This window comes from Triticum urartu, chromosome 1A (genome assembly GCF_056163025.1).
Source record: "Triticum urartu cultivar PI428250 chromosome 1A, HENAU_Tu73, whole genome shotgun sequence".
NCBI classification, from domain to species: Eukaryota; Viridiplantae; Streptophyta; class Magnoliopsida; order Poales; family Poaceae; genus Triticum; species Triticum urartu.
In genome coordinates this window covers 54,359,787-54,383,736 of record NC_141873.1, presented here as the reverse complement: position 1 = coordinate 54,383,736, position 23,950 = coordinate 54,359,787, and the positions used below count along the sequence as shown (strand labels likewise).

At 46.8% G+C, this 23,950-nt stretch overlaps 1 protein-coding gene and 1 long non-coding RNA gene across 2 annotated transcripts; both read right to left on the bottom strand.

Moving 5' to 3' along the window:
- Positions 1-13,033: 13,033 nt before the first annotated feature.
- Positions 13,034-16,581, bottom strand: LOC147989950 (uncharacterized). The gene is made up of 2 exons (XR_015618360.1): positions 16,043-16,581; positions 13,034-13,575 (listed from the first exon to the last, which is right to left on the bottom strand). It is a non-coding gene; the product is annotated as an uncharacterized LOC147989950 (long non-coding RNA).
- Positions 16,582-22,999: 6,418 nt separating this feature from the next.
- LOC147989949 (uncharacterized) lies at positions 23,000-23,542 on the bottom strand. The gene has a single exon (XM_087536666.1). It carries the CDS (start codon positions 23,540-23,542, stop codon positions 23,000-23,002), a length of 543 nt encoding a protein of 180 aa, XP_087392792.1.
- Between the last annotated feature and the right edge of the window lie 408 nt (positions 23,543-23,950).

The window sequence follows — 23,950 nt, the reverse complement described above, 5'->3', positions numbered from 1 at the left end:
AGAGTGATCTACGTACCCTTGTAGACCGACAGCAGAAACGTTAGCACAACGCGGTTGATGTACTCGTACGTCTTCACGGCCCGACCGATCAAGCACCGAAACTACGGCACCTCCGAGTTTTAGCACACGTTCAGCTCGATGACGATCCCCAGACTCCGATCCAGCAAAGTGTCGGGGTAGAGTTCCGTCAGCACGACGGCGCAGTGTCGGGATCAACTTGTGTGTCTAGGGGTGCCCCCTGCCCCCGTATATAAAGGAGCAAGGGGAGGAGGCCGGCCGGCCCCTATTGGCGCGCCAGGAGGAGTCCTCCTCCTAGTAGGAGTAGGAATCCTACTAGGAGGGGGAAGGAAGTGGGGAGGGAGAAGGAAAGGGGGGCGCCGCCCCCCCTCTCCTAGTCCAATTCGGACCAGGGGGAGGAGGCGCGCGGCCCACCCTGGCTGCCCCTCTCTCTCTCTCCACTAAGGCCCATATGGCCCATTACTTCTCCCGATAGGGATCCGGTAACCCTCCGGCTCTCCGGTTTTCTCCGAAATCACCCGGAACACTTCCGGTGTCCGAATATAGCCGTCTAATATATCAATCTTTATGTCTCGACCATTTCGAGACTCCTCGTTATGTCCGTGATCACATCCGCGACTCCGAACTAACTTCGGTACATCAAAACTCATAAAGTCATAATATAACTATCATCGAAACCTTAAGCGTGCGGACCCTACGGGTTCAAGAACAATGTAGACATGACCGAGACACGTCTCTGGTCAATAACCAATAGAGGAACCTGGATGCTCATATTGGCTCCTACATATTCTATGAAGATCTTTATCGGTCAAACCGCATAACAACATACGTTGTTCCCTTTGTCATCGGTATTTTACTTGCCCGAGATTCGATTGTCGGTATCTCAATACCTAGTTCAACCTCGTTACCGGCAAGTCTCTTTACTCGTTTCGTAATACATCATCTCGCAACTAACTCATTAGTTGAAATGCTTGCAAGGCTTATGTGATGTGCATTACTGAGAGGGCCCAGAGATACCTCTCTGACAATCGGAGTGACAAATCCTAATCTCGAAATACGCCAACCCAACATGTACCTTTGGAGACACCTGTAGAGCTCCTTTATAATCACCCAGTTACGTTGTGACATTTGGTAGCACACAAAGTGTTCCTCCGGCAAATGGGAGTTGCATAATCTCAGAGTTATAGGAACATGTATAAGTCATGAAGAAAGCAATAGCAACATACTAAACGATCGGGTGCTAAGCTAATGGAATGGGTCATGTCAATCACATCATTCTCCTAATAATGTCATCCCATTAATCAAATGAAAACACATGTCTATGGTTAGGAAACATAACCATCTTTGATTACTAAGCTAGTCAAGTAGAGGCATACTAGTGACGTTTGGTTTGTCTATGTATTCACACAAGTATTATGTTTCTGGATAATACAATTCTAGCATGAATAATAAACATTTATCATGATATAAGGAAATAAAATAATAACATTATTATTGCCTCTAGGGCATATTTCCTTCAGTCTCCCACTTGCACTAGAGTCAATAATCTAGATTACACAGTAATGATTCTAACACCCATGGAGCTTTGCTGCTGATCATGTTTTGCTCGTGGAAGAGGCTTAGTCAGTGGGTCTGCTACATTCAGATCCGTATGTATCTTGCAAATCTCTATGTCTCCCACCTGGACTAGATCCCGGATGGAATTGAAGCGTCTCTTGATGTGCTTGGTTCTCTTGTGAAATCTGGATTCCTTCGCCAAGGCAATTGCACCAGTATTGTCACAAAAGATTTTCATTCGACCCGATGCACTAGGTATGACACCTAGATCGGATATGAACTCCTTCATCCAGACTCCTTCATTCGCTGCTTCCGAAGCAGCTATGTATTCCGCTTCACACGTAGATCCCGCCACGACGCTCTGTTTAGAACTGCACCAACTGACAGCTCCACCGTTTAATGTAAACACGTATCTGGTTTGCGATTTAGAATCGTCCGGATCAGTGTCAAAGCTTGCATCAACGTAACCATTTACGATGAGCTCTTTGTCACCTCCATATACGAGAAACATATCCTTAGTCCTTTTCAGGTACTTCAGGATGTTCTTGACCGCTGTCTAGTGATCCACTCCTGGATTACTTTGGTACCTCCCTGCTAGACTTATAGCAAGGCACACATCAGGTCTGGTACACAGCATTGCATACATGATAGAGCCTATGGCTGAAGCATAGGGAACATCTTTCATCTTCTCTCTATCTTCTGCAGTGGTCGGGCATTGAGTCCGACTCAACTTCACACCTTGTAACACAGGCAAGAACCCTTTCTTTGCTTGATCCATTTTGAACTTCTTCAAAATCTTGTCAAGGTATGTGCTTTGTGAAAGTCCAATTAAGCGTCTTGATCTGTCTCTATAGATCTTAATGCCCAATATGTAAGCAGCTTCACCGAGGTTTTTCATTGAAAAACTCTTATTCAAGTATCCCTTTATGCTATCCAGAAATTCTATATCATTTCCGATTAGTAATATGTCATCTACATATAATATCAGAAATGCTACAGAGCTCCCACTCACTTTCTTGTAAATACAGGCTTCTCCAAAAGTCTGTACAAAACCAAATGCTTTGATCACACTATCAGAGCGTTTATTCCAACTCCGAGAGGCTTGCACCAGTCCATAAATGGATCGCTGGAGCTTGCACACTTTGTTCGCTCCCTTTGGATCGACAAAACCTTCCGGTTGCATCATATACAACTCTTCTTGCAGAAATCCATTCAGGAATGCAGTTTTGACATCCATCTGCCAAATTTCATAATCATAAAATGCGGCAATTGCTAACATGATTCGAACAGACTTAAGCATCGCTACGGGTGAGAAGGTCTCATCGTAGTCAATCCCTTGAACTTGTCGAAAACCTTTTGCAACAAGTCGAGCTTTTTAGATAGTAATATTACCGTCAGCGTCAGTCTTCTTATTAAAGATCCATTTATTCTCAATTGCTTGCCGATCATTGGGCAAGTCAAGCAAAGTCCATACTTTGTTCTCATACATGGATCCCATCTCAGATTTCATGGCTTCAAGCCATTTTGCGGAATCTGGGCTCACCATCGCTTCTCCATAGTTCGTAGGTTCATCATGATCTAGTAGCATGACTTCCAGAATAGGATTACCATACCACTCTGGTGCGGATCTTACTCCGATTGATCTATGAGGTTCAATAGTATCTTGTTCTGAAGCTTCATGATTATCATCATTAGCTTCCTCACTAATTGGTGTAGGTGTCATAGAAACTGGTTTCTGTGATGTACTACTTTCCAATAATGGAGCAGGTACAGTTACCTCATCAAGTTCTACTTTCCTCCCACTCACTTCTTTCGAGAGAAACTCCTTCTCTAGAAAGTTTCCGAATTTAGCAACAAAAGTTTTGCCTTCGGATCTGTGATAGAAGGTGTATCCAATAGTTTCCTTTGGATATCCTATGAAGACACATTTCTCCGATTTGGGTTCGAGCTTATCAGGTTGAAGCTTTTTCACATAAGCATCGCAACCCCAAACTTTCAGAAACGACAACTTTGGTTTCTTGCCAAACCATAGTTCATAAGACGTCGTCTCAACGGATTTTGATGGTGCCCTATTTAACGTGAATGCGGCCGTCTCTAGAGCATAACCCCAAAACGATAGCGGTAAATCAGTAAGAGACATCATAGATCGCACCATATCTAGTAAAGTACGATTACGACGTTCGGACACACCATTACGCTGTGGTGTTCCGGGTGGCGTGAGTTGCGAAACTATTCCGCATTGTTTCAAATGTACACCAAACTCGTAACTCAAATATTCTCCTCCACGATCAGATCGCAGGAATTTTATTTTCTTGTTACGATGATTTTCAACTTCACTCTAAAATTCTTTGAACTTTTCAAATGTTTCAGACTTATGTTTCATTAAGTAGATATACCCATATCTGCTTAAGTCATCTGTGAAGGTGAGAGAATAACGATATCCGCCACGAGCCTCAACATTCATCGGACCACATACATCTGTATGTGTGATTTCCAACAAATCTGTTGCTCTCTCCATAGTACCGGAGAACGGTGTTTTTGTCATCTTACCCATAAGGCACGTTTCGCAAGTACCAAGTGATTCATAATCAAGTGGTTCCAAATGCCCATCAGTATGGAGTTTCTTCATGCGCTTTACACCGATATGACCCAAACGGCAGTGCCACAAATAAGTTGCACTATCATTATCAACTCTGCATCTTTTGGTTTCAACATTATGAATATGTGTGTCACTACTATCGAGATTTAATAAGAATAGACCACTCTTTAAGGGTGCATGACCATAAAAGATATTACTCATATAAATAGAACAACCATTATTCTCTGATTTAAATGAATAACCGTCTCGCATCAAACAAGATCCAGATATAATGTTCATGCTTAACGCTGGCACCAAATAACAATTATTTAGGTCTAATACTAATCCCGAAGGTAGATGTAGAGGTAGCGTGTTGACCGCGATCACATCGACTTTGGAACCATTTCCCACGCGCATCGTCACCTCGTCCTTAGCCAATCTTCACTTAATCTGTAGTCCCTGTTTCGAGTTGCAAATGTTAGCAACAGAACCAGTATCAAATACCCAGGTGCTACTGCGAGCATTAGTAAGGTACACATCAATAACATGTATATCACATATACCTTTGTTCACCTTGCCATCCTTCTTATCCGCCAAATACTTGGGGCAGTTCCGCTTCCAGTGACCAGTCTGCTTGCAGTAGAAGCACTCAGTTTCAAGCTTAGGTCCAGGTTTGGGTTTCTTCTCTTGAGTAGCAACTTGCTTGCTGTTCTTTTTGAAGTTCCCCTTCTTCTTCCCTTTGCCTTTTTTCTTGAAACTAGTGGTCTTATTGACCATCAACACTTTGATGCTCCTTCTTGATTTCTACCTCCGCAGCTTTCAGCATTGCGAAGAGCTCCGGAATAGTCTTATTCATCCCTTGCATATTATAGTTCATCACGAAGCTCTTGTAGCTTGGTGGAAGTGATTGGAGAATTCTGTCAATGACGCAATCATCTGGAAGATTAACTCCCAATTGAATCAAGTGATTATTATACCCAGACATTTTGAGTATATGCTCACTGACAGAACTGTTCTCCTCCATCTTGCAGCTATAGAACTTATTGGAGACTTCATATCTCTCAATCCGGGCATTTGCTTGAAATATTAACTTCAACTCCTGGAACATCTCATATGCTCCATGACGTTCAAAATGTCGTTGAAGTCCCGATTCTAAGCTGTAAAGCATGGCACACTTAACTATCGAGTAGTCATCAGCTTTGCTCTGCCAGACGTTCATAACATCTGGTGTTGCTCCAGCAGCAGGCCTGGCACCCAGCGGTGCTTCTAGGACGTAATTCTTCTGTGCAGCAATGAGGATAATCCTCAAGTTACGGACCCAGTCCGTGTAATTGCTATCATCATCTTTCAACTTTGCTTTCTCAAGGAACGCATTAAAATTCAATGGAACAACAGCACGGGCCATCTATCTACAATCAAACATAAACAAGCAAGATACTATCAGGTACTAAGTTCATGATAAATTTAGGTTCAATTAATCATATTACTAAAGAACTCCCACTTAGATAGACATCCCTCTAATCCTCTAAGTGATTACGTGATCCAAATCAACAAAACCATGTCCGATCATCACGTGAGATGGAGTAGTTTCATTGGTGAACATCGCTATGTTGATCATATCTACTATATGATTCACGCTCGACCTTTCGGTCTCCGTGTTCCGAGGCCATATCTGTATATGCTTGGCTCGTCAAGTATAACCTGAGTATTCTGCGAGTGCAACTGTTTTGCACCCGTTGTATTTGAACGTAGAGCCTATCACACCCGATCATCACGTGGTGTCTCAGCACGAAGAACTTTCGCAAAGGTGCATACTCAGGGAGAACACTTCTTGATAATTAGTGAGAGATCATCTTAAAATGCTACCGTCAATCAAAGCAAGATAAGATGCATAAAATATAAACATCACATGCAATCAATATAAGTGATATGATATGGCCATCATCATCTTGTGCTTGTGATCTCCATCTTTGAAGCACCGTCGTGATCACCATCGTCACTGGCGCGACACCTTGATCACCATCGTAGCATCATTGTCGTCTCGCCAATCTTATGCTTCCACGACTATCGCTACCACTTAGTGATAAAGTAAAGCATTACAGCGCAATTGCATTGCATACAATAAAGCAACAACCATATGGCTCCTGCCAGTTGCCGATAACTTGGTTACAAAACATGATCATCTCATACAATAAAATTTAGCATCATGTCTTGACCATATCACATCACAACATGCCCTGCAAAAACAAGTTAGACGTCCTCTACTTTGTCGTTGCAAGTTTTACGTGGCTGCTACGGGCTTAAGCAAGAACCAATCTTACCTACGCATCAAAACCACAACGATAGTTTGTCAAGTTGGTGCTGTTTTAACCTTCGCAAGGACCGGGCGTAGCCACACTCGGTTCAACTAAAGTTGGAGAAACTGTCACCCGCTAGCCACCTTTGTGCAAAGCACGTCGAGAGAACCGGTCTCGCGTAAGCGTACGCGTAATGTCGGTCTAGGCCGCTTCGTCCAACAATACCGCCGAACCAAAGTATGACATGCTGGTAAGCAGGATGACTTATATCGCCCACAACTCACTTGTGTTCTACTCGTGCATATAACATCAACGCATAAAACCAGGCTCTGATACCATTGTTGGGGAACGTAGTAATTTCAAAATTTTCCTACGCACACGCAAGATCATGGTGATGCATAGCAACGAGAGGGGAGAGTGTGATCTACGTACCCTTGTATACCGACAGCGGAAGAGTTAGCACAACGCGGTTGATGTAGTCGTACGTCTTCACGGCCCGACCGATCAAGCACCGAAACTACGGCACCTCCGAGTTTTAGCACACGTTCAGCTCGATGACGATCCCCGGACTCCGATCCAGCAAAGTGTCAGGGTAGAGTTCCGTCAGCACGACGGCGTGGTGACGATCTTGATGTACTACCATCGCAAGGCTTCGCCTAAGCACCGCTACAATATTATCGAGGATTATGGTGGAAGGGGGCACCACACATGGCTAAGAATATGATCACGTGGATCAACTTGTGTGTCTAGGGGTGCCCCCTGCCCCCGTATATAAAGGAGCAAGGGGAGGAGGCCGGCCGGCCCCTATTGGCGCGCCAGGAGGAGTCCTCCTCCTAGTAGGAGTAGGACTCCTACTAGGAGGGGGAAGGAAGTGGGGAGGGAGAAGGAAAGGGGGGCGCCCCCCCCTCTCCTAGTCCAATTTGGACCAGGGGGAGGAGGCGCGCGGCCCACCCTGGCTGCCCCTCTCTCTCTCCACTAAGGCCCATATGGCCCATTACTTCTCTCGGTAGGGTTCCGGTAACCCTCCGGCTCTCCGGTTTTCTCCGAAATCACCCGGAACACTTCCGGTGTCCGAATATAGCCGTCTAATATATCAATCTTTATGTCTCGACCATTTCGAGACTCCTCGTTATGTCTGTGATCACATCCGGGACTCCGAACTAACTTCGGTACATCAAAACTCATAAACTCATAATATAACTGTCATCGAAACCTTAAGCGTGCGGACCCTACGGGTTCGAGAACAATGTAGACATGACCGAGACACGTCTCCGGTCAATAACCAATAGCGGAACCTGGATGCTCATATTGGATCCTACATATTCTACGAAGATCTTTATCGGTCAAACCGCATAACAACATACGTTGTTCCCTTTGTCATCGGTATTTTACTTGCCCGAGATTCGATCGTTGGTATCTCAATACCTAGTTCAATCTCGTTACCGGCAAGTCTCTTTACTCGTTTCATAATACATCATCTCGCAACTAACTCATTAGTTGAAATGCTTGCAAGGCTTATGTGATGTGCATTACCGAGAGGGCCCAAAGATACCTCTCCGACAATCGGAGTGGCAAATCCTAATCTCGAAATACGCCAACCCAACATGTACCTTTGGAGACACCTGTAGAGCTCCTTTATAATCACCCAGTTACATTGTGACGTTTGGTAGCACACAAAGTGTTCCTCCGGCAAATGGGAGTTGCATAATCTCATAGTCATAGGAACATGTATAAGTCATGAAGAAAGCAATAGCAACATACTAAACGATCGGGTGCTAAGCTAATGGAATGGGTCATGTCAATCACATCATTCTCCTAATAATGTGATCCCATTAATTAAATGACAACACATGTCTATGGTTAGGAAACATAACCATCTTTGATTAATGAGCTAGTCAAGTAGAGGCATACTAGTGACGTTTGGTTTGTCTATGTATTCACACAAGTATTATGTTTCCGGATAATACAATTCTAGCATGAATAATAAACATTTATCATGATATAAGGAAATAAAATAATAACATTATTATTGCCTCTAGGGCATATTTCCATCATGTACATGCATGACAAAAAACGCGACCAACTATGACAAACACGTATCATCACGGAAGTGTATTTATTTTGTAGTGTGAGCATGCGTTGGTTTTCCCTTGAAGAGGAAAGGGTGATGCAGCAAAGTAGCGTAAGTATTTTCCTCAATTTTTGAGAACCAAGGTATCAATCCAGTAGGAGATAACACGCAAGTCGCCTAGTACCTGCACAAACAATTAAGAACCTCGCAACCAACGTGATAAAGGGGTTGTCAATCCCTTCCTGGTCACTTGCGAAAGTGATATCTGATAAAGATAGTAAGATAAATATTTTTGGTATTTTTGTTGTATAGATTGGAAAGTAAAGATTGCAAAATAGTAAACGAGATGAGATGTAAAAAAAGAGATGCAATATAATATGAAATAGACCCGGGGGCCATAGGTTTTACTAGTGGCTTCTCTCATGATAGCATGTATTATGGCGGGTGAACAAATTACTGCCGAGCAACTGATAGAAGAGCGCATAGTAATGAGAATATCTAGGCAATGATTATGCATATAGGCATCACGTCCGTGTTAAGTAGGCCGAAACAATTTTGCATCTACTACTATTACTCCACACATCGACCGCTATCCAGCATGCATCTAGAGTATTAAGTTCATAAGAACAGAGTAACGCTTTAAGCAAGATGACATGATGTAGAGGGATAAACTCAAGCAATATGATATAAACCCCATCTTTTTATCCTCGATGGCAACAATTCAATACGTGCCTTGCTGCCCCTACTGACAATGGGAAAGTACACCGCAAGATTGAACCCCAAAGCTAAGCACTTCTCCCATTGCAAGAAAGATCAATCTAGTTGGCCAAACTAAACCGATAATTCGAAGAGACTTGCAAAGATATCAAATCATGCATATAAGAATTCAGAGAAGAACCAAATATTATTCATAGATAAACTTAATCATAAATCCACAATTCATTGGATCTCGGAAAACACACTGCAAAAAAGTATTACATCGAATAGATCTCCAAGAACATCGAGGAGAACTTTGTATTGAGAACTAAAGAGAGAGAAGAAGCCATCTAGCTAATAACTATGGACCCAAAGGTCTGTGGTAAACTCACACATCATTGGAGAGGCTATGTTGTTGATGTAGAAGCCCTCCGTGATCGAATCACCCGCCGACAGATCGCCAGAAAAGGCCCCAGATGGGATCTCACGGGTACAGAAGGTTGCGGTGGTGGAAAAGTGGTTTCGTGGCTCCCCCTGATGTTTTTAGGGTATAAGAGTATATATAGGCGAAATAAGTATGTCGGTGGAGCTCCGTGGGGCCCACGAGGGTGGGGGCACGCCTACCCCCTTGGGCGCGCCCTCCTATCTCGTGGCCGCCTTGCGGACTTCCAGACTTCCACTCCAAGTCTCCTGGTTTGCGTTTGTTCCAAGAAAGATTCTCGCGAAGGTTTTGTTTCATTTGGATTGTGTTTGATATTCCTTTTCTGCGAAACACTAAAATAGGCAAAAAAACAGAAACTGGCACTAGGCCTCTAGTTAATAGTTTTGTCCCAAAAATAATATAAAAGAGCATATTAAAGCCCATTAAACATCCAAAACAGATAATATAATAACATGGAACAATCAAAAATTATAGATATGTTGGAGACGTATCATGAAACCAAGGTTATCAAACCAGTAGGAGAACCAAGCAACACAATGTAAGCAACACCTGCACACAAATAACAACTACTCGCAACCCGACGTATAAAAGGGGTTGTCAATCCCTTTTGGGTAGCGGCGCCAGAAATTGGCAAATAGACGTGAGATAAATTGTAGTAGATTGATAAATCGAATGCCAAATAAAATAAATTGCAGCAAAGTATTTTTGTATTTTTGGATTTAGTAGATCTGAAAATAAAAGGCAAATAAAATAGATCGCATAGGCAAATAATATGACAAAGAGACCCAGGGGCCGTAGGTTTCACTAGTGGCTTCTCTCGAGAAAAATAGAAAACGGTGGGTAAACAAATTACTGTTGGGCAATTGATAGAACTTCAAATACTCATGACGATATCCAGGCAATGATCATTATATAGGCATCACGTCCAAGATTAGTAGATCGACTCTTGCCTACATCTATTACTATTACTCCACACATCGACCGCCATCCATCATGCATCTAGTGTATTAAGTTCATGGAGAAACGGAGTAACGCAATAAGAACGATGACATGATGTAGACAAGATCTATCTATGTAGAGATAGACCCCGTCGTTTTATCCTTGGTAGCAACGACACATACGTGTCGGTTCCCCTTCTGTCACTGGGATGAAGCACTGTAAGATCGAACCCACTACAAAGCACCTCTTCCCATTGCAAGATAAATAGATCAAGTTGGCCAAACAAAACCCAAATATCAGGGAAGAAATACGAGGCTATAAGCAATCATGCATACAAGAGATCAAATAAACTCAAATAACGTTCATGGATATAAAAAAGATAGATCTGATCATAAACTCAAAGTTCATCCGATCCCAACAAACACACCACAAAAAGAGTTACATCATATGGATCTCCAAGAGACCATTGTACTGAGAATCAAACGAGAGAGAGGAAGCCATCTATCTACTAACTACGGACCCGAAGGTATACAAAGAACTACCCACGCATCATCGAAGAGGCACCAATGGAAGTGGTGAACCCCTCCATGATGGTGTCTAGATTGGATCTGGTGGTTCTGGACTCTGCGGCGGCTGGAATTGATTTTTGTCGATTCCCCTAGGGTTTCTAGAATATTGGGTTATTTATAGAGCAAAGAGGCGGTCCGGGAGGCACTCAAAGTGGGCACAACCCACCAGGGTGCGCTCGGGCCTCTTGGCGCGCCCTGGTGTGTTGTGCTCTCCACAGAGCACTCCCCCCAGGCGCAACCTTGGCCCATTAGGTGTCTTATGGTCCATAAAAAAATCTCCGTAAAGTTTCTTTGCAATTGGACTCTGTTTGGTATTTATTTTCTGTGATGTAAAAAACATGCAAAAGACAACAATTGGCACCTGGCACTATGTCAATAGGTTAGTACCAAAAATGATATAAAATGATTAGAAAACATCCAAGATTGATAATATAACAACATGGAACAGTCAAAAATTATAGATACGTTGGAGACGTATTAGCAGCCCCAAGCTTAACTCCCACTCGTCCTCGAGTAGGTGAGTGATAAAAACAGAATTTTTTATGTGGAATGCTGCCTAACATGTCATAACATATTCTTTTGTTCATAGCATGGACATTTGGACTTTTATATTGTTCAAAGCAATGGTCTAGTTTTGACATGATAACTTAAATACTCAAGCATATCAACAAGCAACCATGTCTTTCAAAAATATCAATGCTAAAATATGCCTATCCCTAGCCCATCATGCTCAATCATTATCCATTCATGAAACACACTCGCATATTAACTACATCCAATGCTCAAGTACGATCATAGTGCCTCCTAGTTGGTTCTTTTAAAAGAGAAGATAGATACTCAAATTCAAAAAAATAAAAATTGCATAAAGTAAAAGAAAGTCCCTTCGCAAAGGGAAGTATGGATTTGTAGAGGTGCCAGAGCTCAAAGCGAAAATTGAGAGATAAAAAAATTGGGAGGTATACTTTTCGCACCAACGAAAATGACTTAGAGCTCCCAACACTTTCCATGCTAGATATATCATAGGCGGTTCCCAAACAAAAAAAGTTTATTCCTTTTTGCACCATACTTTCACTTTCCATGGCTAACCGTATCCACGGGTGCCTTCCATACCAACACTTTCCAAGGAATTTATTGTTTGACAACATAAAATAAATTCATTTTTCATTTCGGCACTAGGCATCCCTAATACCTTTGCCTTACTCTCGTGCAACGACAAGTGAATAAACACTCATCGTGAGAATAACACATCTAGCATGGAAAATGTTAGCCACTCCTCACCGCTTTGCGAGCGAAACGAACACACAAAAGAGAAGTTTATTTTGAAAATTAGAGATGGCACATACAAATTTGCTTAGAATGGAAAAAGAATACTGCATATAGGTAGATATAGTGTACTCATGTGGCTTCTCTCGAGAAAAATAACAAATGATGGGTAAACAAATTACTGTTGGGCAATTGATAGACTTCAAATACTCTTGACGATATCCAGGCAATGATCAATATAGAGGCATCACGTCCAAGATTAGTAGACCGACTCTTGCCTGCATCTACTACTATTACTCCACACATCAACCGCTATCCATCATGCATCTAGTGTATTAAGTCCATGGAGAAACGGAGTAATGCAATAAGAATGATGACATGATGTAGACAAGATATATCTACGTAGAGATAGACCCCATCATTTTATCCTTAGTAGCAACGATACATACGTGTCGGTTCCCCTTCTGTCACTGGGATCAAGCACCGTAAGATCGAACCCACTACAAAGCACATCTTCCCATTGCAAGATAAATATATCAAGTTGGCCAAACAAAACCCAAATATGGGGGAGGCTATAAGAAATCATGCATATAAGAGATCATAGAAACTCAAATAACTTTCATGGTTATAGAAAGATAGATCTGATCATAAGCTCAAAGTTCATCCGATCCCAACAAACACACAGCAAAAAGAGTTACATCATATGGATCTCCAAGAAACAACTGTATTGAGAATCAAATGAGAGAGAGGAAGCCATCTAGCTACTAACTACAGACCCGAAGGTCTACAAAGAACTACTCACGCATCATCGGAGAGGCACCAATGGAAGTGGTGAAGCCCTCCGTGATGGTGTCTAGATCAGATCTGGTGGTTCTGCACTCTGCGGCGGCTGGAATTGATTTTCACCGACTCCCCTAGGTTTTCTGTAATATTGGGGTATTTATAGAGCAAGGAGGCGGTCTGGGGGGGGCACCCGAGGTGGGCACAACCCACCAGGGCGCGCCTAGGCCTCTTGGCACGCCCTGGTGGGTTGTGCTCTCCTCAGAGCACCCCCAGGCGCAGCCTTGGCCCATTAGGTGTCTTCTTGTCCATAAAAAATCTCTGTAAAGTTTCGTTGCATTTGGACTCCGTTTGGTATTGATTTTCTGTGATGTAAAAAACATGCAAAAAACAGCAACTGACACTTGGCACTATGTCAATAGGTTAGTACCAAAAAATGATGTAAAATGACTATAAAATGATTATAAAACATCCAAGATTGATCATATAACAGCATGGAAGAACAAAAAATTATAGATATGTTGGAGACGTATCAGGAACCAGTCGAGAGATGATAGTATATGCATGGGTATAAATAATTGCATGAGTTAAGGTATGGTGGCTGATACGTCTCCAACGTATCTATATTATGAAGTAGTCATGCCATGTTTACAATAATTCTATATGGTTTTGGTATGATTCGAGTAGAACTAACCTGGACTGATGTTGTTTTCAGCAGAACTACCGTGGTGTTGTTTTTTGTGCAGAAATAAAGTTCTCCTAATGCAACTAAACTTTTCGATGATGTTTTTGGAACAAAAGAGGCACTAGAAGCTTTGTGGGAGGACCAGAAGGTGCAGGAGGTGTCCACTACCCACCAAGCCACGCTAGAGGCCTTGGTCATGTGCTGGTGGGTAGTGGGTCCCTCGAAGCACATCTGGACATGAGACCGACGCCAAAAAATCCTATAAATATAGAAACCTCGAGAAATAACCCTAGATCAGAAGTTCTGCTGATGCATGCCTCTGTAGCTACAAAAAACCAATCTTGATCCTTTTCCAGCATCATGTCGGAGGGGGAAATCATCACCGGAGGCCATCTTCATCATCCCGGCGGCCACCATGATGAGGAGGGAGTAGTCCACCCTCGGGGCTGAGGGTTTATACTAGTAGCTATGTATTTGATCTCTGTCTCTCTCTCGTGTTCTTGATTTGGCACTATCTTGATGTATCACGAGCTTTGTTAATATAGTTGGACCATATGGTATTTCTCCCTCTCTATCTTGTTGCGATGGATTGAGTTTTCCCATTGGGATTTCGTTATTATCAAATTGAATACTTTTATGGATTTGAGAGCACTTGATGTATGTCTTGCTATGGATACCCGTGGTGATAATGGGGTATCATATAGATTCACTTGATATATGTTTTTGCACTCAACTCCCAGATTCTAGAGGTGGCAATGGGGTAATCTATGCACCGACCCCCAGGTGGGACCCACCTGCCGTTTTCGTAGCCAAATAAGCTCGACAGTGCTCCGCGTTAGACATTAGGCTCAGAACTAGTGGGTTTTTGTGACCTGGCTCAAATCTGGTACTGACCTGTTACTGACCCATCTCTGTCGTATCTGTAATTTTTGATTGTTTCATGTCAATATTCTACCACTTTCATATACTTTTGGCAACTTTTTATATTATTTTGGGTCTAACATATTGATCTAGTACCCAGTGGCATTTCCTATTTGTTGCGTGTTTTTTGTTTCACAGAATATCCATATCAAACGGAGTCCAAATGCGATGAAAACTTATGGAGATTTTTTGGACTATATGTGATTTTTGGGAAAAAGAATCAACGTGAGACGATGCCCGAGAGGCCCACAAGCCCTAGGGGCGCACCCCTACCCTATCGCGCCTGGGAGGCTAGTCGACACCCGGTAAGGAAGTTAGTGCCCTTCTTCGGCCGCAAGAAAGATAATATCCGGACAAAAATCGTGTTAAAATTTCAGCCCAATTAGACTTACAAATCTCCGGAAATTTAAAAAACGGTGAAAGACCAGAAAACAGGAACACAACAAAGTAGCGGTGGAGACCAGAAAACAATTTAAGAAAAGGAGTTTGTCTAGTACACTTCCTACTCGTATTATTTTTAGCCTGGCTAACAATTGTTTTGCCGCAGTTTAGGGGTTGTCTAAGGATTTAGTCATTGTAGATTTAGAAAAGCTAGCTAGTAGCATCTACAGTAGCAATCAACAGCAGTTATGTAGCTTTAGTAGAGCAGCGCAACAGAGTAGCAGTGGACGCGCGCTTGCGGGCGCAGGCGGCCGCGCGAAGTCGTGGGAGGCAGCGGGCGTGCGCGGGGCGCGGCCAGGCGAGCATCAGGCGGCAGCGGCGGCAAACCGCAGCAGCAGTATACGTTGCAGCGGCAGCAGAAGTAGCGTAGCAGAGTAGCAGCAGCACGCAATGCAGCAGCGCAGTAGGCAAGCAGCAGGCGAGCAAGGCATGGCCCGGGCAGCAATAGCCTTGGCGGGCGCGCGGCCCGCGCGGAGCGAGCAGGGCGCGGTCACGACGCGGGCGTGCACACGCAGCAGCAAAATCAGCAGATAGCAGCAGCCCGCAGGGCAGGGCAGGGGGCGCGGCACTCGGGCGGACGCGCACGCGCGAGGGTGCGGCCCTGGGTGGACAGAGAGGCGGTCAGCGTGCGAGCGGGGCAGATGTGAAACGGGGTGTGGGGCGCGGTGAGCTTGAGCTCTCTGGCGCGGCGGTCATAGGCGGACGTGGGCTGGTACTACGGCCAGGGCCCCTGACTACGGCGTCGGAATCGGAGGGGCAGGAGGAGGGGAACACGCGGTGCTCACCGCCGTTGCTGGGAAGGCCCGAGAGAGAGTCGAGGCGGCCGGAGACGGAGATGACGGGTGGCAGCCCGAGGAAGAAGTCGAGCTCAGGGCGGTGTCGTGGGGGCATCCGGGTCCTCGTGGCTCGCGTAGACAGCCCGAGGACGAGACAAGGACAACAGGAAGGCGGTTGAGGACGGCGACGACTTCGGGGACGAGCACGGTGGCCTCGGCTTCACGGGACAACGACGTCGTCGAGGGAGAGCGGACGGGGGCAACCGACTCGCGCGACTCGGCCGATGGGACGAGCAGGTTGTGGTGGAGACTGGGGTCCCGCCGTCGAGGTGAGGGCCGGTCGGTGGCCGCAGTCAAGCGAGGTCGTCGGTCACGGGCACGCTGGCCCTTCCTCCAGATCAGCATAGGGGGAGAGGTGGATCTGGGTGAGAGGGGCGAGGTGAGTGGGGGTGAGTGGGGAGGTGGGGAGACCGAGGAGGCACGGGGGGCGCCTTATCCCCTCCTGACGTCGGCGCCGGCGAGGTGGTTCGGGGCGACCCGCCCTTGTAGCGACCCGGTCGCGTGAACAGGGGAGAGGGGAGGTAGGTGGACTGGCTAACTAGTCCGGCCAGTTGGCTAGCTGGGTTGGACGGTTGACTAGCTAGGACGGTTGGCCCAGCGTGAGAGGGGTGGTCTTTTCATTTTATTTTTATTTAACTTTTTTTAATATCTCTGTTTTATATAGATTAGGGCATTAAACATTTTGCACAAATGTTGGTTCACCATGAATGTTAACAAATGAAAATTTGTCACATGATGAACATTTTATTTTAGACATTTGAAAACTTTTGAGTTTGACTTGATTTAAATTTGAATTCGAACCGATTTGAATCTAAGAGAGATTAGCAACAGTAACAGTGGTGATGTGGCCTCATTAACAGAGGATTACTGTATCTTGATTAACCGGGCGTCACATGCTCAGTTCACAATTTTATATTTTAGATACATATTTTTTATTTGTTTGGGTTTTACGTCTTTGAGATTAGCTATAGTAGTAAAATTAAACAAGAATGATTTACGTGTTTCTTGACTATGTAATGACCCAAGTTACAACTCGAGTATTGAAGAACAATTTATAGGTCTTGTTTGTCTAGTTACATCTCAAATTGGGAATCAATCAAAAATATTTACTGCCATGCCATTGTATTGATTAGCAACTATACTTGGCAATATATGTATGTACACACGTCGTGTCTATCTAACCGACGATGTAAATTGACATCTAAAACTGATCGAGGTCAAACAGAGCTCACAAGCACCTCAACCCCCTCTCGCCTTGTTCTCTCTGCCTCTCTCCTCCACAACCCTCTTGAAATTATCCTCCTCCCCATACCAGTGAGGTGTGAGAGGGGGGTCCCGCTACTGTTTTATAGTTGTAGGTTTGTTTCTTAGAGTGGTTGCGTCCTTAATGGATAGATCCGAGTGTTCCTCGATGAGTGGAGGCGCCGTTGAGCTCCTCTCATGATCATCCTCAGCATGGTCTTGTCATGGTCTTTCTCATTGATGGCTTCTGTTCGGTTTGTCCTAAACATGCCCTTCTAAATAACCCCCTTCCCTTTGAGTGATTTCTTCATACTTTTTTATTCTTGGCACCGCGGTGGTGCCAAGATGTCGGCCAAGGGTTGTGTCTAGGATCTCACTAGATCGTTGCCCTTGCCCTATCCCTTAATCACCTGCCATTTTATCCCTACCCGATATCCGGAGACACATAAAACCATGTATAGAGATCTCGTGCTTCACTTTTGGTCTCTTGGAAACAAAATCATGCATGGACCTTTCAAATAGGTGCATCCTCTTTGTTCTTTAATGAATAAGCATTGCTTCTCCTCACTTGAGTTTGAGATTTTCTCTACCACATCTACCAGTCAAACTAGAGGGGAGTCCGTCAAATCCCTGTGCATGTAGAGGAATACATCCATCTCAATCTCCTTTTTTGGAGGTCCACTTTCGGTCTTCGGATGCAAATCCTGGGCAGTCAGGTTTTTAGTGTTGCTTCAGCTACTATAAGGAGGCCACCACCCATTCAAGGGGCTTGTCGGTGTCAAAACCGGCGGATCTCGGGTAGGGGGTCCCGAACTGTGCGTCTAGGCGGATGGTAACAGGAGGCAGGGGGCACGATGTTTTACCCAGGTTCGGGCCCTCTAGATGGAGGTAAAACCCTACGTCCTGCTTGATTAATATTGATGATATGGGTAGTACAAGAGTAGATCTACCACAAGATCAGAGAGGCTAAACCCTAGAAGCTAGCCTATGGTATGATTGTATGTTGTCCTACGGACTAAAATCCTCCGGTTTATATAGACACGGAGAGGGATGGGGTTACACAAGGTCGGTTACAAAGGAGGAGATATACATATCCGTATTTCCTAGCTTGCCTTCCATGCCAGGTAGAGTCCCATCCGGACACGAGACGAAGTCTTCAATCTTGTATCTTCATAGTCCAACGGTCCAGCCAAAGGATATAATCTGGCTGTCTGGAGACCCCCCCCAATCCAGGACTCCCTAACTAGCCCCTAAACCAGGCTTCAATGACGACGAGTCCGGCGCGCAGTATTGTCTTCGGCATTGCAAGGCGGGTTCCTCCTCCGAATACATCACGGAAGAATTTGAATACAAGGATAGTGTCCGACCCTGCAAAATAAGTTCCACATAGCATCGTAGAGAGAATAATATTTCCACAAATCTAATTCGCTGACTTGTTTTGGCAACACGACATTATGTCATGGCCCGGTGATTGTTCGAACTGTTTCCTTTAACTAGACCCGCACATGACGCGAGGCAGTTTTTTGACACGTCTTGTCAAAGCAGAGATCGTGTCCCCTTATCACGGGATTCTCATCAATACGGGCGTGGGTAACCCAACCGCACCATCGATTACGATGCTTGGGGGATAAGCGAGTTTTACCAGGCTAGTGGGGATGCATAGTTTCGTCTGCCCATATAAAGGGATAAGGATTCACCTTTTCATCCACGCCTTCTTCCTCCTTTGCTCATCCATCTTCGCACACTCGAGCTCCAGCGCCCAAGTCCACATTTCCCACCTCAACCTTCTCCAACCATGTCCGGAGCGGGAGGCAGGTGGATGGTCTCCTCCATCACGGAGGGACACATCAAGAAGCTGAGGAGAGCCGGATACTTGTCTGACGACATCGCGCACCGGCTCCCAGATGAGGGGCAGCTCATCCCCACCCCAGGCCCCATGAGAGGGTAGTGTTCCTTACCCATTTCCTCCGTGGACTGGGATTCCCTCTCCACCCATTCGTCCGGGGGCTCATGTTCTACTACGGCCTGGATTTCCACGATCTGGCCCCGAACTTCATCCTCAACATCTCGGCGTTTATCGTCGTGTGCGAGGCCTTCCTCCGCATCAAGCCCCACTTTGGCCTATGGCTGAAGACCTTCAATGTCAAGCCGAAGGTGGTGAGCGGCCGGCAGACGGAGTGCGGAGGCGCCATGGTGGGCAAGATGCCCAACGTCACATGGCTCGAGGGCTCCTTCGTGGAGACCATAAAGGGGTGGCAATCGGGGTGGTTCTACATCACCGAGCCGCGTGACCCTAAATGGGCAGCGGCCCTCGAGTTCCGATCCGGCATCCCCACGCGGCTCTCCTCCTGGCAAGAGAAGGGCATGTCCTGGGGTAGTTCGGGAGAGCTGACCGGACTCCAAACATGTATTCAAAACATGGTGAACAAAAAGCTCAAACTCATCAACGTAGTCCAGGTCATGCTCATCCGCCGGATCCTCCCGTGCCAACAACGGGCTTTCAACTTGTGGGAGTTCGACCCGGCCCAGCATCGAACTCTGAACAGGCTCTTCAACACAACACACGAGGATGCCTGGAAGGTGCTATTCAAGGGTGCCGAGGTTCCCCCTCCCACTACCGAGGATCGCGGATTCAACGCGAAGCGCCAAGCCAGCGCGGTAAGATATTTTACCTCTTACAGGATACTTGTTTTTCATAGTTTGACTCTATGCGAGATCTAAGCTCCCGTACCTTTGACAGGACTGGCAGGAGACGGCCGGACAGATCGACTGTCTGGCTCCTTTGCCCGAAGGCCCAGCAAACGCTCTCCTAACGAAGATGCTGACTCTGGCTCCTTACAAGGTGTCGGAGAAGACCAAGAAGGCCAAGGGAACCCGAAAGAGTTCCCGGCGCCAGGGGGTATCGGACTCATCGTCCGAAAACTCTGCGACACACTCCCCCCCCCCCCCCGTAGACGAGGAGGAAGACGAAGATGCTCCCCCTCCAACTGGGGGAGACAAGAAAAGGAAGGCTGCCCAACTGGGGAGGCCGAAGGGTCCAAGAAGGGAAGGACTCTCCTTCCGGACTACTCCACCACCGCCGCCGAAGGCGACGATGAGTGGCTGCTCAGGGACAAGCCCCTGGCGAAGTCGTTAGTATTCGGACCATAACATTGGCTGATAGTAGTAGGTTTAACCACGGGACTGAAGGTGTCTTCATAGTCAAGACCATAACGCTGCCGAAAGCCTCGAGCAACCAGCCGCGCCTTGTAGCGCTCAATAGACCCATCAGAATGCTTCTTCACTTTGAAAACCCATTTAGAGTCAATGACATTAACACGGGGTGGTGGCGGAACAAGAGTCCATGTCTTGTTATGAAGAAGAGCATGGTACTCCTACTCCATGGCCTCTCTCCAATGAGGTATACACAGAGCAGCTTGATATGTACGAGGCTCAGAGGCCGGATTCGCATGAGCAGCAGCCAGACATGCAGCCAACCAAGCAACAGTACCATCATGGCGCTGTTTGGGCTGAAAAACACCACTGCGGCTCCGCGTATGTGGTCGTTGAGGAGCCGCGGGAGCCACAGGAGCCGGAGAGGGCTCAGTCGATACTGGACTGAGCGACGACGGCGACAACGGCGATGGTGACGCCCCGGCCAGCGACGGAGATGCCTCGGCCAGCACAGGCGAGAGGGCGCCGGAGCCGGGTGAGCTCGGCCCAGGCGAGACCGGCGTGGCAGGCCAAGGGGGCGACGAGACTGGAGTGACAAGCCGAAGTGGTGAGGCCGGCCCAGAGGCCAGAGGCACCGAGACGAGCGATGGAGGCACCAGCGGCGCCGAGACGGTCGGCAAGGGCGCCGAGGCAGATGACCCAGGAGCCAGAGGCGCTGACGCAGGCAGCCCAGAGACCAGAGGCGCCGGCCCAGAGGCTTGGGGCGCCGAGACGCACGGCGTCGCTGGGTGATCGGTCGAACGTGCATGGGCATGAGGACCGAGGCCATGCAGGGGCACACCCTGATCGTCGTGAGCCGCTGGTGAGACCGACGACAGAGGCGATGGCGCCTCCAAAGTTTCCAAACGAGCCCCACGTCCAGTGCCTGCACCATGATTAGGAAACAATATAGGAGAATATGCAACATCATCAAATTGGTCAGAGGCAATAGAGGATGAATGCATAGATGGTGGTTCAGCAATGGACATAGGAAGTTTGGCAAAGGGAAAAACATGCTCATCAAACACGACGTCCTGAGATATATAGACACGATTTGTGGGAACATGAAGACATTTGTAACCTTTATGAAGAGAGCTATAGCCAAGGAAGACACACTTCTTGGAACTAAACTCAAGCTTTTGCTTGTTATATGGACGAAGATGCGGCCAGCAAGCGCACCCAAAAATCATGAAAACGTATAATTAGGTTGTTCATTAAGGAGAACCTCAATGGAAGTCTTCATGTTCAAAACATGAGTTGGAGTACGGTTTATGAGAAAGCATGCAGTGGTGAAAGCATCACTCCAAAACCGAAACGGAACAGATGCATGGGCCAAAAGAGTAAGACCAGCTTCAACAATGTGACGATGCTTACGTTCTACTGAACCATTCTGCTGATGTGTATGTGGACATGCTAAACAGTGAGTGATCCCAAGCGACTGAAAGAAGGAGTTGAGGTTGCGATACTCGCCCCCCCCCCCCCCCAGTCCGACTGGACATGAACAATTTTGTGCTTGAGAAGGCGTTGAACATGTTTTTGAAACTGAACAAAAATGTCAAACACATTAGATTTACGTTTAATAAGATAAAGCCAGGTAAAGCGACTATAAGCATCAAAGAAACTGAAATAATAATTGTGACCACTGACAGAAGTCTGAGCAGGACCCCATACATCCGAAAACACAAGTTCTAAAAGGATGTTTCACCTCACGACTGGACTCCGAAAAGGGAAGTTGATGACTCTTCCCCTACTGACAAGCATCACACACTGCTACATCTTTATTACTAGACAAGCTAGGAAGCTCATGACGACGCAAAACATGACGGACAATAGGTGTGGCCGGGTGACCAAGACGAGCATGCCACTGTGACGGAGAGACCCGAACTCTACTGAAAACGCGGGCTACGCCAGGATGCTCCAGATGGTAGAGGCCCTGGCACAGCCGCCCACTAAGAAGAATGTCCCTCGTGCCCCGATCCTTAATAAAAAGATCAAAAGGATGAAATTCACAAAGCACATTATTATCACGTGTGAGTTTAGGAACTGAAAGAAGATTACGTTTCACAGATGGAACTCTAAGAACATTGCGAAGCTGAAGACTCCTATTGGCATATCTATTGAGAAGAGATGCTTGACCAATATGAGAGATGTGCATACCTGCTCCATTGGCGTTGTGGATCTTGTCGGAGCCGTGATAGGGTTCACGAGTGTGAAGCTTCCCCATCTCGCTCGTCAGGTGCTCCGTTGCCCCAGAGTCCACGTACCAGTGGGGACAGATGGAGTAGGACTGAGTGTGTCCTTGTTGCTTCTGCGGCACCGGATGATCAGCCATGGCAACCTGACGGGCAAAGTTGTGTGTATCCTTGCCATAATTGCCAAGACCAAGGAAGCTCCGCTGAAAGCGTTTGTGACACTTGGAGGACCAGTGCCCCTCAATGCCACACAACTGACACACGCGTCGACCACCGGCCCCTAGTAAGGTTGCGGACGCGGGGGGGGGGGAGCCGACGATGACGAAGCCGGGGGTGGCCCCTTGGACGAGCTGCGGCCACCCTTAGTGGCGGCGTTCGCGGAGAGGGAGCCGTGACTGGCCTTGGAGCGGCGCGCCTCAACGCGCTGCTCGGTAAGGAGAAGACGGGAGTAGACCTCATCTGCCATCATGGGAGTCGAGTTGCCCCGCTCGCTGATGATCTCAACCAAAGCATCATACTCCTCGTTGAGCCCGTTGACGATGAAGGAGTTGAACTCGGAGTCGGTGAGCGGCTGTCCAATGGAGGCCAACGTGTCAGCAAGGCCCTTGAGCTTGTTGTAGAACTCCGTGGCCGTGGAGTCAAGCTTCTCGCACTCGCCAAGCTGAAGACGGAGCGCAAAGACACGGGCCTGAGACTGCGCCGCAAATGAGCACTCAAGGATGGTCCAGGCCTCGTGATATCTCTTTGCGAAGACAACAAGCCCGACGACAGCCGGAGAGAGCGACCCCTGGATGGAGGAGAGGTTCGCCTGGTCCTGCCCCATCCGAACATGGTGAGCCGGATTGTAGACCAGACCGTGCACGCTGTCCACCAGCACGGGGGGGGGGGCAAGGGAGAAATCCATCTATGTAGCCAAGCAGGTAATGGCTCCCAAGGAGCGGAAGAACCTGCGCCCGCCATAAGATGTAGTTGTCAGATGACAACTTGATGGTGATAAGATGGCCGAAGTGAACGGCGGCGGCGACGACGATCCCGTCGAGGAGACGGTCTGGGATGATGGCACCATAGAGGCCGTCAGCGTGACCGGGGACGCGGCCGGAGGAATAAAGGGCGCGGGGGCAGATGGCGCCGCAGCCGGGCCCGATGCCGACAACCCCGCCATCAAGGCGGACTCGGGCGCCACCGGCTGTAGCGGAGGGATAGCACCCGTAGGAGAGGAGGTGGACGACGC